Here is a 19,168-nt window from a genome sequence, read left to right as displayed (position 1 = left end):
AGTTTTACTCTAGCATACTCCCAGGTACAAGAATTATACTCATTGTACAATTCTTGTTCTTCTGTATTGCAAAAAATTCTCAATTTTCAGCATTTCTTATTCAGACTGGCACATCTTCATGGAATAGAATTTTTTTTCCTCAAAGCATTCTGGGTCAATCACAGACACGTATGTCAAAAGTAGTGGTAAACAGACACTTCTACCTTACAAATCCCCAAGCTTTTATGCTGTTTTAAAGGACATGTTAGAAAACTAAACCTCTGCTTCAAGACTGAAAGGGAAACAATGAAGCACAGTTTGAATGGTAGGCAGAGACAGCATGTACCTAAGAACGTCACTTCAATCCACAGCAACTTCGTCTCCTTTTCTATCACAATCAAACCACTTGTCAGACATTTTACCACATAAGACTTATTTTCTAAGCACCTGTAAAGTTGCTCAGAAAATAAGTCTACTTTCTACTCCAAGGAGAGTTAGAGGAAAGGCCTCAGCCTTACAGGAAGGGCTTACAGGCCATGCAGCAAGCACAAGACCTTGAGAGAGAGTTTGATTTAGCAACTGACAGGAGAGATCCCTGGAACTGATATCAGGGGTTGGATTAAGACAGCTGTAAGGGAAAAGCAGCCACAGAAGTCCTGTGCATAGCAGCAGCATAACATAGGGCAGGGTGCACTCCGTTATGGGGCATCAGTGATGCTGTATGGAAAAAATGCTTCCAAGGAGGTTTCCTTTACCAGTGTAATAATTTGCCATGTCATGCCCTAGCCTCTTGAAGACAGTGACACAAAAAAATCTTAAGACTCCCTGAATGGGTGTTATGGCCTTAGATTTAAGTATGAATGATATAATTATGTTTTACCTTCAGTTCTTTTTGCAGCTTTATTAATTCCTCATCTTGATTTAGGGTTTTCTCCTCATTTTTGCTCATCTTTTGCTGCCAGTCACTATTGCACTGGTTGTTCAGCTCTCTATATTTCTGCTTCCAGGCTTCCAGTTCTAGGAAGAACACAAAATGAGTTTACATAATGTATTATTTTAAACGTGTATTTGAACATGCTCCCATACTTTTACTAAAAGTTGCTTGGATTTATCAGCTGTGATCACAGACAACAGAAGCCTTTTAGGAAATTGCTATTTGTTATGTAAAAGTAACACCTAAATAGCAATTGATAAGTAAAACCACAAAGGTAAAGCAGCTATCACAATACGCATTCAAAACCATTTTCCTTCCCTGTTCCCTCTCCATGGAGAGATTACCCAAAAGCAATCTGTTGGTCTCTTCCAATTTGGCTTCAAGCACTTTATCTTGTTCAGTCTGAGTCTGTTCTTGTTCTTCTAATGTCATCCGCATATCTTCAATTATTTTTTCCTTTGCACACAGATCTGAAAATTTGAAAATTGATTTACAAATGAGCCTCCTCCTAGTTCCCACCATTCTCCCAAACAGCCTTAGTTACAAGTAATTTCTCCACTCCCTGAGATCAAAAGCTCTATTACAAGGAAATAGAACATCTATACTGAACTTTCCAGATCCCAAAAACTGAAGTGATTCTATTCTCACCAGTTTAACTTAGATGTGTGTTTTGGTGCTTGTATGGCTATGAGAAACAAACTACTGTTCAACTCCTAAATGTTAATCAAATCTGCAAAAACTTTGTGCTGCCATACACAATAGTGTGCTGGTTTATGCTTTTGCTAAAATGGACAGTAAAATAAAACCAAGTAAATCCCAGCATTGACTAAATGAACACTAATATTTTCTCTGCTTATGTTTCTTAATCTGAGACTGTTTATTTGCTTACAAATATATCTAGTAAATACTCAAAAATTACTTTCTGACTGTGAGATTTTAATGCCTCAGTACTCTAAAATTTAACAAATAAAAATTTGTTATTGGCATGATCACTCATTATGTTGTCATTGCACACACACAAAAAAATTTGAAGAATTATAGTTCTGACCTTTATGTGTTTTCTCATACTGTTTAGAGATTTCTTCCAGCTTTTCTTTATCCAACTGTTCCTAAATATCACATTGAAAGCAAATTAAAGAAATCAGAACATGCTGAAAGAAATGAATATATATGCTAAAAATGAACAGCTTTTCATTTTGAATTTAATAAATAATAAACAAGGCATTTAAGACAAAGAGCCCAAATGAATAAGTTCTTTGTAATAGTATAAAGTAGCATTCCAACTGTTTAAAAATAAAAAGAAACATTACTACTAACATATCTAAGTGTCACTAATGAGAAACTCTGCAGGTGTTAAGTATTTATTTACTAGACCAATTGCCAAATTGTTTTAAACAGGTCCTGCAAGAGAATTTCTTTAAACATTTTTCATTCATCTGTTAAAACTCATTTCAGCTGGCTACTCCTATTTTTACTCAAGCTTTTGTAAGCTTTCTCCAGTTGCTTCAAAAACTTGTCTCATTAGTAGATTGGTTTAAAAAAATTAAGAGCAAGTAAAATTTTATTTAAAAAATACCTTTTTAAGTTGCAAGATGGTGCGCTGTTTGAACTCTAATTCGTCACTAAACTGCTTTTTCATTTTCTCAAGTTCACTAACTTGTTTCCTCAGGGACTTTTCCTGAGTTTGCATTGTACACACCTGCAACAAAAGAGCAAGGAAAACTTACATTTATGCATATGCCTTTTACAATCTCTGTAGGTTACAACTACTTAAATTAAATTTTTGCAAGCGCCTTCATTAAATTTCAGGGGCTGGTAGTGTACAACGGAAGATACTCGAAATGTATCACTCAAAATAGCTTTATTATGAATCTCTTTTAACACCCGTAGGTTTAGGTTTGTGAAAAGAGATTTTAGTAACAGAAGCCCAAACACGCCCAAGCATTTTCCCTGTGGTTACTAACCTCTTTTTGTACTTGCTGAATTTGTTTCTTGGCATCAGAAAATTTCTCTTTCAGATCTGTGTATTCTTCCTCTTTCCTCTGCAAATCTTTTTTCAAACTTTGTACAAGGGCAGAGCTTTCAGAAAGATCTTTACGTAGCCTTGGGTTAGAAATTAAGAGACATAAGAAACATTAGTCTTACATGTTAGCTCAGGTTCTTTGCTGGTTTCATTAGCAAATAGAATCTTGGCTCTATCAGATCAATGAAAAGCTTTAGAATTTTACATTTGGATTTCAATGTCTTACTATATGAGCCTGAAGTAACAAACTGCTCAGATTCACTTCTGAACACTCAATTTTTAAAAATATCTTTTTAACCACAGTAGAGCAATCATTTTTATCATTAGGTGACCTTATAGATTAGGAAAGCCCAAGGTTAAAAGCAAGTAAGTTAAAAGTTGATAACTACATCCCAGTTCTTGTAAGTATAAAGATGAATAAAAAGTGGAAAAAACCCCTAATAACACTATAATAAATCCTGCTATCACAAGTTCTGCAAAGTAAAGAATAAGTTTTATGGGTTTACTTTTCAGTGATCACATTTATTTCAAGGAGTTTCCACTAAGACATCATGGACTTTTAAACTTACTAAAGGAAGGTTTTTCAGGTCCTATAAATGACAATACAATACAAGGCCTCACAAAAAGAAATCCTTCCAAAGCTTCACCAGCACAGGTTTGGGGACCATCAGACCTTCCTGCTAAACTACTTCAGAGTATGTGCAGTACCCACAGATACAGCACTAAAGAAACCATAGTCAGGTGAAGGGCTACATAGCATCTTACAGCTATTTTTCAATAATTGCAATTTTCTTCCCATATAGCAAATAGAATCTTTCAGATGTCACCTATTTCTCACAGGTTTAAAAAGTAGAGAGTGCTGAGCAAAAATTCTACCTGTACTCTACAACCATTATTCCCTTAAGTCTTACAGTAGACTGTTCACCTAGAATAGCTATTATCAAAATCATGTTTACTCCCTAGGATTTTCTCCCCCTCCCCTTTCTTCCTTTCCTTTTGCCATTCAGTCCTTTCCAAAGAAAACATTCCCTACTTATATACAAGTTACAGGATATAATATTGCACTATGTAATTTCTTTCAGAAAGGGTCTGCAATTAAATTATTAAATCCCCAAATAATTAATTTTATTGTATGCTCCTATTTCCCTGCACAATAGGTCCACATGATCTAGATGTATATTTTTGAAAGAATATACAAACAGGTGAGGAAAACATAGACTGCAGAATATGCAAATGTAAAATTCAAGCAGTGTATAGAAATTTCTCAAAGAAGCAGTTTGGTTAATCAAGTTTATAAACATGTAAATGTGGTACGTCATATAAGGTATGTCCTTTATATGATGTTCATGTAAGGGAGTTTTAACTTAATTTTACTTGTAAAGGGTTGGGGAAATCTCATTATTCAATATTTACTTACAGTTCTGCAGACTGTATTTGCTCGCGCTCATTTTTCTCCTTTTCCTGAAGAATGTGTTTCATGTTTTCCAGACTGTTCATCAACTGCACAACTTCATCTTTCAAATTTGCTTCTCGATCACTGAGTTCTTTCAGTTTTCTGTCTACACTGGTGCATTTCTCTTGCAAAGCTACTGTATTACTTTCTAGATTTAAAATAGTAGATTCTTTTTCTTTTAGTTCTTCTTCTAACTCTTTCATCCTGTCATCTTTAGTCCTAGAAGCCTCCAAAAGGCATTTAAGATCTCTTATTTCTCCCTCATAGCTGGCAACTTTCTCCTGAAACTGTCCAATTACTCTCTGATTTTCTGCAGCCTGTTTTTCAAAATCCTGGGTTTTCTTCTGGATTTGCTCTTCTAACTGATTCACAAGATCTTTTTCCTTTACAGACCGATGCTCTTGATTTGTAATCTCATTTAATTTTATTTTTAGTTCATTATTGTAATTGTCACTATCATGAAGTCTCTTCTCTAAGTCTTCAACTTGCTGACGTAGTTGCTGAATCTGATGACTTTTTTGTGAGGAAGCCTTAATTATCATTTTGCATTCTTCCCAAATGCTTTCAATGCTGCGGTGAAAGGAGCTCTCCTGTCTCAGATCTGATGTAGAAGCAGTTTGAGACTGCATGGACAGAGGACTCATTTGAGCTGTCTCTGGTTCATCTTTTTGAGGGTCTAAGGAATCCTTCACATTAACTGCATCAATATCCACAGCATAAGATTCTGAGTGACATTTATACAATTCATCTACCTGGGACTGCATTGTTTTGATTTGTGACACTTTGTCAATTATATGTTGTTTAGCATCTTTTACTTCGTTATTTAGTTGAATAATCTTTTCTTCTTGTTCCTTATTTATAGCTTTCTGTTTGTCCAATTCAGAAACAGTCTCCTGATATTCAGCTTGACATTGTTGAAGTTCTCCACTTAAGCCAGAAGCCTTTTCTTCAGAAGCAGAAAGTTTCACATGCAACTTTGCTATCTGCTGGTTTAACCCTTCTTTTTCATTTTTTTCTCTTTGGCATTGCTCTTCAAGCACAGCTATCTGACCTTCCAAGGTTTCAGTTCTTTCCTTTAGTACCAGTATTTCCATGTAGGTCTCAGAATTATTAGTTCTCTTTTGATCAAGACAGTAATTTTCCCAACTCTGTCCTAGAAACAAAACCAAAACAACATCAAGAACAAATAAATCCCCATACAGCTCAGGTTAATTAAAATCAACAAGTCACTAGCAACACCAAACTGTAATTGCTGTGTGTAAAATTAGCACCACCTGAAAGCCACACTTTCATAGAATTTTAGAGTCTTGAAGTTGTTAGAACCTCTAAGACATTTTATATACACTAAAATGCCTCTTGGGCTTCTAGGCATAATTTGCAGAAAGATTTGTTCAGAAGATTTAAAAAATCACATTCACAGAGATAACCAGTTTCCACCTCCACTGATTCAACAATCCTTTTAAATAGAGCCAGCAATTAGCCATCCTCCATTTAGGGGACAATGCTGTCATACACCTTTCTGAGAAGTTTTATGTATGCTCTATATCACTTTACTTTTAAAACAAGGCTAAAAGTCCAGCACAAGTTTTGGTTTTTTTTTTTTTTTTCCTTTGTGTGTGGAACCTTCTCTTCTGTATTCAATACATTTCTAAACTAGATAAAAGGACATATTAATGTCCACACCTAATATGTTATATGTAAAGTTCTCCAAGAAAGATTTACAACATGTCATTCCAACCCAAAATTTCCATGTTTTATTAACTTAAGACTCTTTTCCTAAAGTAATGAGCCATTTTAACTAAAATCACATGTATTTCATCACCTTCAACACTGACTCCAGCTGTATTTCACACAAGTGTTTTAGAATCCAATTGTGTTTCCATAGTAACATGCATGCTATATTTTACTCTTAAATCAAGCCTATCTCTAAGGATTAGATTATCTCAACTATGTACAGCAGGGAGATACTATGGATTCTCATGAGTACTGCATCTATGGTAAGGTAGAGTTTGGCAGTCTCACACTGGACCATTAAGTACAGGTGTACTGCATGGAAACATCCTCTAAACAGATCCAACGAGTTGTACAGTCAATTTGAGTCACTAACAAACGGTGTTTCTAAAGCATTAGCAATAGTGTTTTGGTTTTTGAAAGTCAACAAGACACTTTTCTCCTGCTTGTCCATAGTTTTCCTATGATAAGATACATTGAGGGCTTCTGCTAGCTCAAGCACAACAGCAGCCTTAAAGCATATAAAGTCATATTTTTAAATCCTACAAGATTAAAAACTTTATATTTGGAAATGGTTTTTGCTGAAAGCCCAGTTGTGTAGTCCTAAGAAAACTTATCAGACAAGTTACAACATATTCCTCTCCCTGGACTGGAGTTTTGTAAGCTTCACTAAAAGCAAGAGGCGCTGAGATATCTTAACACAGGGTTTGTCAAAGTCCCTAGTCTTGGTTTCAAGTGACACTTGAAGTTGTACAAAACCAAAAATGCCCTACTGGAGGACAGCCTCAGCTGACCTAGCCTAATATTTTTATCTCCTTTTGCTATTACTGGCAGGCCCAGCCATTTTCTCTAGACCTTTCTTGACACTGAAGAATTGAGACAATACAACCCTGCTTAAATCTTTCAGTATCCATATATGCACCTGTTGGCTGTTAGCTTATCTATCTACATCTGCAATCTGAGAATTTGAATACCTATGGCCTCTCCCATCTTCTAGGGCAGCAAACATCAGAAGTTCAGTATTCTCTTCATGAGGTGCTTTGTTAATGGAATCATAGAAGATCCTTAGTTTAAAGGGACCCTCAAGGATCATCAAGAGCAGGGTTGCTCTCCAGCATGTCACTCCCCAGTCTGTACTTAGAGCCAGGGTTTCCTGTCCCATGTGCAGAGTCAGGCACTTGTCCATATTAACTTCATGGGGTTGGTGATTGCCCAGCTCTGTAATTTGTCTAGATCTCTCTGCAGGGCTTCCCACCATTTGAGGGAGTCAACAGCTATCATTGGCAAACTTAGGATAGTTTTGTGTCCTGCATCAAAATTATTCATGAAGATGTTGAAGACAACTGGGCTCATTATGGAGCTCTAGGGAGCCCCACACTAGTGCCTGGATGCCAGCCTAATGTTACCCCATTTACTAGAACTCTTTGCACCAAAAACTTAAAACTGATCCACCACACGGAGTGCAGCCTTGTTCTTTAACTGCACAATGTAATGACTGATGGTCCAATATTCAGTTTATTCACTGTATCCTCATTTTTCTGTGATCATATGAATTTGATAATTCTCCTTTAATAGAAGGAAAAGGCCTCTCACCTTCCTTCTGCATATCCTTTCCATAGTTCTACGAGAAATAAAGCTAAGCTGGGTCCTGAAGTCAAATTAGAGCTCTCACAAATACCATTTTGCACAAGTCCCATATAGCTCAGTCTCACTTATTAATAGATTTTATTCACCTGATAAGCTCACAGATAAAGCAAGAACAGCAAAAAGACTGAAAGCGCAAGCACAAGAACTGTACAAAATACACCATTGGTGGACTTAAGCTTTCCACTTGAATGGGAGTAAAATTAATTATTCTCCTTTGCCAGCACTGTCACCTTGAGCAGAGCTGGTGCGCTCACAGCATGCACACAGAACAAAATGTTAAGGTTCACAGCACATACCGTATGACTGAACAATCAGTAAGTCATTGACACCTTTGACGGCTGCTTAGGAAAATTTCAAACACTTGAGCAGGAGTCCAGCAACAGAAAATTTAGTACTACAAGTGTTAAGAAATTGCCTAAGAACTACAGCTGGGTATGCAGGTACATACACAGATAAGAAAAAGCAGCAGAAATGAAAGAGTCTAAAAACTAAAATTTTATTTAAATCATTTGGGAGTAAACAATATAGGGCCAGCCCTCTGCAAAATGATTACATTTAGAGAACAGTTACTTCCTTTTACGGTGTAACATAGCAGATCTCCTCCTCAAAGCATAATGATTACACCTCCCAGCTTTTTTCTTCTGTTCTGGAATAGTAACCAAGCTTTTTTTGAAGACCCCCTGTTGAGTGATGGTAGAAATTGTACCTTTCTTTGTAGGTGGCTCTTCTTCTGTGGTAGGGTTATTTTCCAAGCAACGTTTTCTTCTCACTTCCAATACAGCTTCCTCACAATCCTTGAGCTGGCTGCTTTCAATCACTTCATTAGAGTTCTTTTCTGCTAATTTTCTCTTACTGGTAGTCAAAGTGTTCTCCTGTTTTAAAATAGGATCAATTGCTTTGAAGTTGTACAAATTGAACACTTAAAAGGCTTAGTAGCTTTTTCTATACAAACATTTTTACAAGCCCTTCATGGGTAAGGTGCATAGGGGTTGTCAGACGAAAAGTCACTGACCGATCAGTTAATTAAACCAAGAGCTCCTGCAGCTTCAGATACCAAGAAACACAGTGCTTTGCATTGTACAGGAATCAGAGCAAGAGACTACAGAACCACAAAACACACGACTTTCATTAAGAGGACTTAATTTACCATCCAAAAGCTATTTCCAGTGTCAAAAGAGCTGATGAAATTTCCAATTTGTTAAAAGGGCACACAGTCTGTTCTACTAATTCATCACTTTCTGATCATGGTTGGTAGAGTTGAGAGCTTTCACATCCTTCAGCAAAGCCAAAAATCATTTTTGTCATGACACATTTGATTCAGTTTGAAAGCCTAATCAGTTCTGCAATACATACTCCAGATTTTGACTAAGAAAAAAGTTGGTCACTTGCAAGATGACAAGTGGCAAGCCGCGTGACTGTCAAGGACCAATTATTCATCTATAACTACTACATTAAAAAGAACACAATAGGCTGTAGACTTGAGGTTTGTGGTCATGTTTAAAATTTCATGCCACACAGTCTCCTGGAACCACTGGATAGTTAAAGCCTCGCTCTTGGAAGGAGCAGTAATAGTAAGCCATCACACACCACTCACTCCTGGAGCATTCCATACTATAAGCAGCTGTGAGGCAGAGACAGAACACAAGATAAAGTATGGCCAAAGCTTTGAGTTTACAGTGTAAGAGAAATGGATCAGAGTGCTGACTAAGTTTTACTTAAAATGTTCTCAAAACTACTTCAGGTTACTGGACATCAGGCTCAAATAAAAAAATCCCAAAAAACTCTGTGTGTTTTGACTTTGCTTTTTAACCTGTATATGTTGAGCCAAGCTAGCCTCCAGCATTCAGCAGATATTAAACCGCACAATTTCAAGTTTTATTAATCCTATCAAAAACAGAGATACCCACGTCACAACTTCTTAATTCAAACTCTGCTCAAAACATTCACATTAACACTCTTCCCTTGAAAGTGTGCAAGCATGTTGGGGGTGGGTGGAACACACTGATCTTTTTTTACATTCTTAAGTTCTAATTTAAACTAAAATTGACCTTTTGTTGTACCAAAACCTCATTTTCTTCCTCTTTTATTCAGACAGCGATACACTTCCTCTATTCTCACTGTTTTAAGTCCTCACAGTTTGAGGTCTTTTTAATTTTTTTAATGGCTCTTCAGAGTCTCATCTAGAGTCCTCCAATAATAAATTCAGATCAGTACTTCTGAAAGTCTGATTTACACACACCTCTACTAATATTTTGCTGTGGCCTTAGTTTCAATGTCAACTGACATGCTATCATTTGAAGTAAATAGCAATTATTTAAAGAAAATGGCAATTTTCCAAAGTCAAGTCCATTATAAACACATATTAAGATTTTTTTGTATCAATACAATTAAGATGTCTAAGACTTACATAGTCTTTTCTGGTTTCTTCTAAATGGGTTATCTGACGTTGTAGTTTCATAATCACTTCATCTTTTTGCTTCACAATGTCAATCAGTTCTTGAATCCTTTCATTCTGTATATTCATTTTCTTGAAAAAGAAAAAACAGTTCAGCATTAAATTGAACTCTATCATGCTTTTTAGAAGGAAGATCAGTTAAACTTGATAAAAAAAAAGGGCTAGAAGCACAGTCTAATAGCATTTTATGTCATTTGAATTTTGTATTAAAGCAAACAATTTTGCCCAAGTTTTTTTTGAGCAAGTTACCTCAGTTGCTTCTTTAAGTTGCTCAGCAGACTCATCCAATTTAATCCTTTGTGTCTCAAAACCTGTAACAGGAAGAAAGCCTGCATAACATGATCAGCCATCACAATTTACTCAGTAATCCATGTCTTTGTGTCTTCTGGTACTTCAGTAGTTTTTGAATACATTTATTTTCAAGTTCACTTCTACTAGGACATTTTAAAAGTTGTTTACATTTTCTGAACTGGACAATTGAGACTCACAACCCATTCAAAACACAGATTACATCACAAGATCTCTGCTGAGATCATTATAAGGTGCTGCTAGTTTTTCCTCCAAAGTTCCACATGATGCCTGAATACACTGCATCAGCAAAACATGAAGTACAGGGATTACACTACAACAAGGAAATCAATAACTTTAATGTTTTACCCCACAATTATTAAGTCTGCAATTAACAATTATAAGTTCCATCTTAAAAATGAAATAAGCAAGGCCTGTACAATTGTTTAATCTGAACATACACAAAACAATGGATTACCACTACTATACGTATGATTTGGTTACACAATCCCATTCAGTGAGATTATTATTCCTGTTTAACAGTACTTAGTAATGTCTTTTTTTGTGTCTTTCATATCACACTTCGACCCAGCTTACCTTTGGTTTTCTTTTCCAGCTCTTCCTTGGTCTCAACTAGTTCAGCAGTTATTTTTGCCAGCTGTTTTTCAAGACAACCTATTGTTTCCTGTGGGTCCTCTAAGGACACAATGTACTGGTGTGCTGCTTCTGCCTGGTTTTTGATATCAGTGATATCATTTTGCAGAGAATCAATAACACCCCCAAAATCAATGTAGGCATCAGTGGCTGTGCTGTTTTCTTCATTCTGAAAGAATTTAGATTCATTTAGAAATGGCAAATAATTATGCAAAAGCCATTATTACTACAGAAAATATGGAAGATTGTTAGGAATTCTAATATATAAGTACAGTTGTAATTCTGACTTCAAAACCATCTTGTGGGTTCATATGCACTGATTGCCAGTTGGTCTTGCTTCACACACCAGCTTCCAGTATTAAGCTAGAGCTACTTTATTTTTATAACATTTAATTACCCACCATTACATTTCCCCTTGTATCTGCACAAAAACATCCCCTCCAAGTTTACTATAAAAGTTAGCACGTTTTAAACCAATGAAGACTATTGAATGAACAAAGCAAGCAAACTGTTTTAGAAGGAATACATCTGAAATTTTCATATGACAGGAAAAGTTTGTGAGGTCAAATAAGTCTGTGGTAATTTATCATAATAAGTTATACCCAAAAGACTGACTTTACATCTTGCCTCTCTTTTTAAAAAGGGTTTCAAACTCTCAAGAGACAGACTCAAGTTAAGAGTCTAGATATGGCTTAAGTGGATGAACACTTCTCATTGCTTCAGTTGTAGCTACTACTGCCCTAAGAGAGAAGTCTGTGACTACTCCAGCACAGTCTATATGTGGGACCTAAAGTCAGACTCAGATTTTAAATAGGCACTAAATACAATGGATTTTATAGCATAAAAATTTTTCTCCCAATTTCAGATTTTCTCCCAATTTCTTTGTATAGAATAATTGTCACTTTTGTGCTGGAGAAATGCAGAAAACCCCAAAAATTCCTGAATCCCAAGATTCAGCAGCTTCATCTGTTAAGTAAAATAAATTTATCTTGCTGAGGACACAGTCACATTGTGTGCAATTCCTTGAAACCATCCCTGGTATTTCTTGAGAAATACCATGACCATAACAGGTAGTTAGTAAAAGGGACATTTGGGGCAGACAGAAAAAATACCAGAGGTCCAGCTTGCTCACTGCAAGGCCGATCTTGTAATTCATATTTTTCCTCTGCGTTTTTAGTACAACTATTTACAAGTTCCTTGAAGATTTCCATGCGTTTTTCAGCATTTTCTTCAAGCTGCTCTCGTTCATTAGAAAGGCACTTACTACGGTAGAGAAAAAAACCAAATCAGCTAAAAGCTAGGAATGAGAGAGGCTAAAGTTATTAGCCAGTTGCCTACTAACAAAGATGCTTTCTTCTTTAGTTTGGCACAACAAAATACACAAAACAATTCTGCTGCCCTAAACCAGAAGTATTTTTCACATACACCAGAAGAATAAAAGGGATTACAAATACACAGATTATGGACAGCACTAAACAAAAAGCATTTTTTCTAAGCTGCTTGAGACAGCAATGTTTGGAGTATCACTAAAACAAAAAGGAACCAAAGAATTTGCAAATGCCACTCTTCCTACAACTTACCAAAGTAGCACTTCCCTTAGAAAGAGTTCTACAGCAAAAAAACATTACTTAAAAAGTTTTACACAAACACATTCCTACCCATCCCACAGAAAAATCAAAGCCTGTTCTAAAGAGCATTTTCTCTGAGTTTATAATCCAAACAGAAACTAACACATTAACTGATGCAGTAGAAGATCAGATCTAGCAGAAGATTGTGGTCTCTTACAACAAAGATTTATGAAATAAGTAATTTACTTTTACTTTCTTAACAAGTAACTTTAAAACCACTTAAAGCCAGCTTACTTGAAATTTATTTCCCGTTGAGCAAAATAATCTGTAAATTCTTGTACCACTTCATCACGAATTTTCATTTCCAGCAGTAATTTATTTTGCTTTTCAGTGATAAGTCTGTTCCTCAGCTCTTCTACCAGATTCACCAGCATCTAGAATTACAAGTAGCATTATGCTTTTCATAAAGAAATACTTTACCACAAGTGAGGTTTTCCCCATTCCTCAAACACTACCAATTTTACTCTGCAGCTGGGAATAGTTTTTCCAGTTCTTTTATTAGCTTATTAATAAACAGGAGGATTTATGAGTGGATTGCACTACCTGTTTGGTACGAACACAGCAATTTAGGTTAGCACAGAGTGGGTATTGCCAAAGAACACCAAGTTTATAACAAAAATTCTTCAAGTTATCTTTAAAGATAGACTTAAGATCCACAGAATTTGGCCTTCTTTTTCCAGATGCCCCTTTCTGGGTATTAATGAAAGCTCCACAAAATGGTCTCTAGTCTTCTGTTCCCCTGCTTCTTGTCTTCCCCACAAGTGACTAAAATCACTGTTTCTTAAAGAACAGTGTCCAGAGCTTTCTTGTGTATAAAATAAAGGAACAATCTTGTGTTGCTCAAAAAATCAGTAATATCTTCTATGTATTGACCACAGGATACCAAAAGAAGAGAAAGCAGAATCTGCAATTCTTACTGCTTAGTTTGTACTGTGACACATTTCACATTTTTCCCACGAGAAGCATCAAGTAATCCCACTTGTAGTTCCAAACACTGGATTTAGGTAGAATAAGGTGAAAAGAGGGGAAACAGGAAAAGAGGGGAAACAGGAAAAGAGGGGAAACAGGAAAAGAGGGGAAACAGGAAAAGAGGGGAAACAGGAAAAGAGGGGAAACAGGAAAAGAGGGGAAACAGGAAAAGAGGGGAAACAGGAAAAGAGGGGAAACAGGAAAAGAGGGGAAACAGGAAAAGAGGGGAAACAGGAAAAGAGGGGAAACAGGAAAAGAGGGGAAACAGGAAAAGAGGGGAAACAGGAAAAGAGGGGAAACAGGAAAAGAGGGGAAACAGGAAAAGAGGGGAAACAGGAAAAGAGGGGAAACAGGAAAAGAGGGGAAACAGGAAAAGAGGGGAAACAGGAAAAGAGGGGAAACAGGAAAAGAGGGGAAACAGGAAAAGAGGGGAAACAGGAAAAGAGGGGAAACAGGAAAAGAGGGGAAACAGGAAAAGAGGGGAAACAGGAAAAGAGGGGAAACAGGAAAAGAGGGGAAACAGGAAAAGAGGGGAAACAGGAAAAGAGGGGAAACAGGAAAAGAGGGGAAACAGGAAAAGAGGGGAAACAGGAAAAGAGGGGAAACAGGAAAAGAGGGGAAACAGGAAAAGAGGGGAAACAGGAAAAGAGGGGAAACAGGAAAAGAGGGGAAACAGGAAAAGAGGGGAAACAGGAAAAGAGGGGAAACAGGAAAAGAGGGGAAACAGGAAAAGAGGGGAAACAGGAAAAGAGGGGAAACAGGAAAAGAGGGGAAACAGGAAAAGAGGGGAAACAGGAAAAGAGGGGAAACAGGAAAAGAGGGGAAACAGGAAAAGAGGGGAAACAGGAAAAGAGGGGAAACAGGAAAAGAGGGGAAACAGGAAAAGAGGGGAAACAGGAAAAGAGGGGAAACAGGAAAAGAGGGGAAACAGGAAAAGAGGGGAAACAGGAAAAGAGGGGAAACAGGAAAAGAGGGGAAACAGGAAAAGAGGGGAAACAGGAAAAGAGGGGAAACAGGAAAAGAGGGGAAACAGGAAAAGAGGGGAAACAGGAAAAGAGGGGAAACAGGAAAAGAGGGGAAACAGGAAAAGAGGGGAAACAGGAAAAGAGGTGAGATGGAGGAAACCAGAAGAACACATGGCTTCAAGGCTCCATGCTATAATTATTCTTAAAGTAGCCCTGGCACATACCATATATTTTTCTTTTGCAATAACAACTTCATTTTCTTCATTTTCCTGCACTGCTTCTTCTCTTGACATACTGGGCTGTTCCTCCATCTCATCATCATCATCTTCAAACACATCTTCCAAGGTTCTGTCCCATAGGATAGTAGTTCTTTTCCTTGGCACTGGCATTCTAGTGACATTAAGCAGTGATGATTCTCCTGCCAATTTCTGGCCAAATGACTGATCTTGGGGAAGAATGGATGTGTCCATGACTAAAACCTACCCAGAAAAATCAAGAACAAAAAGTTATAGGTATTTTTTAAAGCTCCATTGGCACTGTGAAGACCTGCTGCACTCTTCTAAAGGTCTCCTGAGCACCCTCCCAGCCTATCCATCCTCTGTTCAGAGTCACTACTTAGACCAGTTTCCAGCTAGAGTACAAAGCTGTCACATTATAGCCTAACCCTTCTTTGGATCCCAGGAACACCGAGTCTCACTAACTGGATAACCTACAAGAGGCAGCAACAGGTTGTCCATTTCCTGTACTTTGAGTTTCCAGTTGCATTACACAAACACAATCCCACAAAATCTATTTCTTTCACAGCTCTATAACCACTGCAGTCTGCTCCGTCTGGTATTGTACTTAACCTGCCCAAACTCCAAAGGCATGGACTTAACTGTCAACAAAACTTTTCCATGGCTTCCATTAAAGCTACAGCACTGATCCTACACACTTACTTTCCAACTTTGCCAAAATTACATCACTGCACTTATTCCTACTGACCCTGCTTCCACCTTCCCACTGAAGCCTCTGTGAACATAAAGTTGACCTTCCACACTCTTTGGTACTCAGTCTATTTTATGAGTACTTCAGATGAGCAATACTCCATGATAGTAGTAGTACAGAGAGTAGTAGATAGAAGTGAGAGCATGTTGCATCTGCGGGAGAAATTTACCCAGATCTCAGGAAAATTCTTCCAAATAAGTTTCTTATTAGGCTGGTGTTTCATAGGAATTACAAATTTTTAGTAGATGCTTCCACCCCCACACTCCAAAGGGAAAAAAAAGTCCCAATAAAGTCTTTTTAAAAGCTGTAGGAGATAAGGCTCAATCCAGTGTAATTAGAAATGACTATAGTACAAGACAAATCTAATAACTAAATTTATATTCCTAAAAGGGAGAGCAAAGTTACTGATCAACAAGATAGACTACAACACACTTACTTTTTGTGCAATGGCTGAAAACTTCAGCACATTGAGTGTTTCCTCGTATGCTGATGCACATTTGCTGATGTTTACTATCATGTACACCTTCCCCTTTCCACTGAAAAATCCTTGAAGGAAATGAGTTAACTTACTTTCCCGAAAGGGTATGTGCTGCTGCAATCTTTAAAAGACAAAAGAACAGGTGATCAAAAATTGAGGGAATTCCAGTCAGTGTAAGAACTATCCAGTCTGAAGACTTGAAAGTTTCACACTTACTATGGCACTAGGACAAAGGTGCTTTAAATACAAATTTTAAATTTATATTTATTCCAAAGTTTGCTTGATGAGCTAAGCTCAGAACAAGTAAGTAAAATCACTAACATCTATGATAGCATGTTTAAATAATGTTATAACTTAAGTGATTTAATTAAAAAGCAAAACAAGGCAAGTTTAAAGATAACTTTTATACATCAACAGGACTACAGTATAGGCCTCAGAAATCTATACATTTTTCCTACCAGAAATTTAAGTGTTACTATTGTATATTTTAAACAATAGCTTTTAAACATTGTAGGCAACACCTAAAAAACAACCAGTTGGCAATTCATGAAAGGACTTACTTTGACTGCTGACAGTTCTTGAGTGCATTAATACACTTGCCCAGAGTCAGGAGAGAGGTATTTATATTTCCACTCTCCTTCAATCTGTCACCCTCATTGCGGGTCTTGGTATATCTTTCAGAACCAGCAAGATCACACAATGACAATCTGAAAGCAGACAAGGAAAATTCACTGTATTTACCTTAAAGATGCACTAATGAGTCACTTTTAAAAATGATCACTTTTCCTCATCCTTCTCAAGTTTACTAAAAAAATTTCCCACTCTTTTCTGCTAAATATTTGCCCAACATGCTTCCTATTCCACCCCACCCACCATCTCTTCATCCTCTTCCTTCTGGAGACTTGCACAAATTCAGGCATAAAGAAGTTTGGCAGAACCTTGTGCTGAGCAGAGGTGATAAGACAACAGCAGTGACACCTGATGGCTTGAGGGAGAGGGCCAAGTACTGCATGAGGGTGGCAGTGGGGAGCCACCATACATGCAGGAGTCTCTGCCAGAGAGCACTGGGTGCAGTACCAAGACACCAACATGGAAGGTAATTGACAACTGCATCACGAGAGACAGACTGAACTCACTCATTGACTCGGGTCACCTTCGGTATTCCTGAATCTTCAATTTTCAGTAGTTTAACTGTGAATATGCTGTGACTAAAAGGAGAAATTGAAATCAGCAGAGAAGTAATAAAGTAATCAATACTTTCAAAGCATTTTTAGCTTCCACAACATTTGTTCAAAATGTCGTTTGATCTGTCAATACATCTAAGCATACACAATCAGATACAAACTTTTAAAGAGATGTTTATGCAGCATGTATTTTGACTTTTCCTCAGATACTTAAGATAAGTGCTTTATAGTTTAGTATTTGATATAGTATCGTATTTGATAAAATAGTGTGAGCTTTAGTACACGTTCACCCTACTGAAGAATTGAATCCCTCTGGCTTAAGCCATTGTGCCACACACTGCTAAAGGACACCAAACCTGAACCTAGAAATCCAGACCTTGTTAAAGCCTCTTCCTTTCCTAGAAACCATAAGCCACGTTTTAGTTTCTCCTTCCTCCCACCCATCATCCTATGCCCAGTGCTATTCAAAATGTTTCTTACCTTCTGCTGGAGCAATTATTTAGTTTCGTGCTTGCAATACTCTGGTGTTTCAACCCCAGTTTTAGAAGTCTAAAAGCTTCTTTAGAGTCAGAAATCTGAACCCACTGCAGATCTTCAGGAAGAACAAATATGATAAATTTTTAGATAACATTACCAAAATAAGTATTATGGGGATAATGCATGCACAGCAAGGACACTACATTTACTTGAGGCATAGAAACATTTTACTGCATCTGCTTCAGACAGAAGATGTGTGATGACAAATCAGATGAAAATGCCTCCTCTCATAGGAAAGGAAGGGCAAGTACATGACATCATTTCATCATTCTGTTAGGATGTTAAATAAGTTCCATTCAAATTAAGTGAGCAACCTTAGCCTTATCACAGACAAGTCAAAAAAGTAAGGTTTAATATGAGTAGAAAGCCCTATAGTCATATTCAGCAAGGCAGAACTCTACCTTCTAAATCCTAAAATAAAGAACAGCTTCTTCAATTTACACCACAGTTGAGGAGGGGGAAGGGAGGAAGGGGAAGTCATATGGATATCCTTCAGGACCATCAACTTAACTGAAAATTTTAGAAGTATTTTGCCTGCAATATGATGACCACATGTCTAAAGTCTGCTTCTCTACCAGAGAATACTGAAAAAATCCCAGAAACAAAAACCTAAAAAATGTTTGAGCCAATTATAAATACTGTTAAGAACTACTGACCTCTTTTTTTAAAAAAATGGAAAAAAAAAAATCAAGCCCCTAAAAATCTGTCATTTGTTTCCAATATTTCTCCCATTTCAAAGAAATATCAAGGCAGTGGAGTGCAGAGGCTTTTAACAGCTTCAGCCAAGAGAAAAGATAAAACAGTATTAAAAGCAGGGATACTTCTATGTATGTAGATTGTAATAATTTTATTACTGAGTTTTCTAATCTAAACATCACATGCAGACCAACTTTTCAAATAACATTTGGCAATTTGCAGGGTATTCTATTCACCTTTTACAAAAGAACATCCCTTGATGTCTTGAGCAAGGCGTAGTGTTTTTCTTTTCTTGTCATTTGATATAGGAATCAGTAAATCATAAAAACATTCATTGTAAATCTCAAAAAATGAAACCCAGACAGAAAACTTGATGTAGTTTCTTGCAGTTGTGATAGATTGTTCCAAGTCTTGTGAGATATCTTCCAAATCTGCCAAGCACAAAATATTACAAACCAATATAAACCTAGTGAGTTTCATTAAAAAATTAGTAAGTAAAAATTGATGTAACAAATCTTCTAAAAACCAATCAAAATCTAAAACTCATTCAAAAAATCCAT

General features: G+C 36.9%; 1 protein-coding gene across 1 annotated transcript in view; it reads right to left on the bottom strand.

Annotated features, from left to right (window-relative positions):
• KIF20B (kinesin family member 20B) overlaps nucleotides 1–19,168 on the bottom strand; it is a 43,936-nt gene that overhangs the window by 6,677 nt on the left and 18,091 nt on the right. The window contains exons 8-25 of the mRNA XM_084210568.1: nucleotides 18,845–19,039; nucleotides 17,856–17,967; nucleotides 17,328–17,399; nucleotides 16,752–16,898; nucleotides 16,150–16,312; nucleotides 14,951–15,205; nucleotides 13,027–13,166; nucleotides 12,277–12,427; nucleotides 11,108–11,333; nucleotides 10,472–10,533; nucleotides 10,175–10,294; nucleotides 8,474–8,639; nucleotides 4,354–5,542; nucleotides 2,878–3,016; nucleotides 2,490–2,612; nucleotides 1,962–2,022; nucleotides 1,258–1,383; nucleotides 860–996 (exon numbers count right to left, since the gene is read on the bottom strand). Of these exons, the coding sequence (XP_084066694.1) occupies nucleotides 860–996; nucleotides 1,258–1,383; nucleotides 1,962–2,022; nucleotides 2,490–2,612; nucleotides 2,878–3,016; nucleotides 4,354–5,542; nucleotides 8,474–8,639; nucleotides 10,175–10,294; nucleotides 10,472–10,533; nucleotides 11,108–11,333; nucleotides 12,277–12,427; nucleotides 13,027–13,166; nucleotides 14,951–15,205; nucleotides 16,150–16,312; nucleotides 16,752–16,898; nucleotides 17,328–17,399; nucleotides 17,856–17,967; nucleotides 18,845–19,039 (3,584 nt within the window). The remainder of the gene's footprint in view (nucleotides 1–859; nucleotides 997–1,257; nucleotides 1,384–1,961; nucleotides 2,023–2,489; nucleotides 2,613–2,877; nucleotides 3,017–4,353; nucleotides 5,543–8,473; nucleotides 8,640–10,174; nucleotides 10,295–10,471; nucleotides 10,534–11,107; nucleotides 11,334–12,276; nucleotides 12,428–13,026; nucleotides 13,167–14,950; nucleotides 15,206–16,149; nucleotides 16,313–16,751; nucleotides 16,899–17,327; nucleotides 17,400–17,855; nucleotides 17,968–18,844; nucleotides 19,040–19,168) is intronic.

Source organism: Fringilla coelebs (assembly GCF_963513975.1).
Source record: "Fringilla coelebs genome assembly, chromosome: 8".
Taxonomy (NCBI): Eukaryota; Metazoa; Chordata; class Aves; order Passeriformes; family Fringillidae; genus Fringilla; species Fringilla coelebs.
Note: the sequence above shows the minus strand (reverse complement) of the source record. Positions and strands in the feature narration are given on the sequence as shown.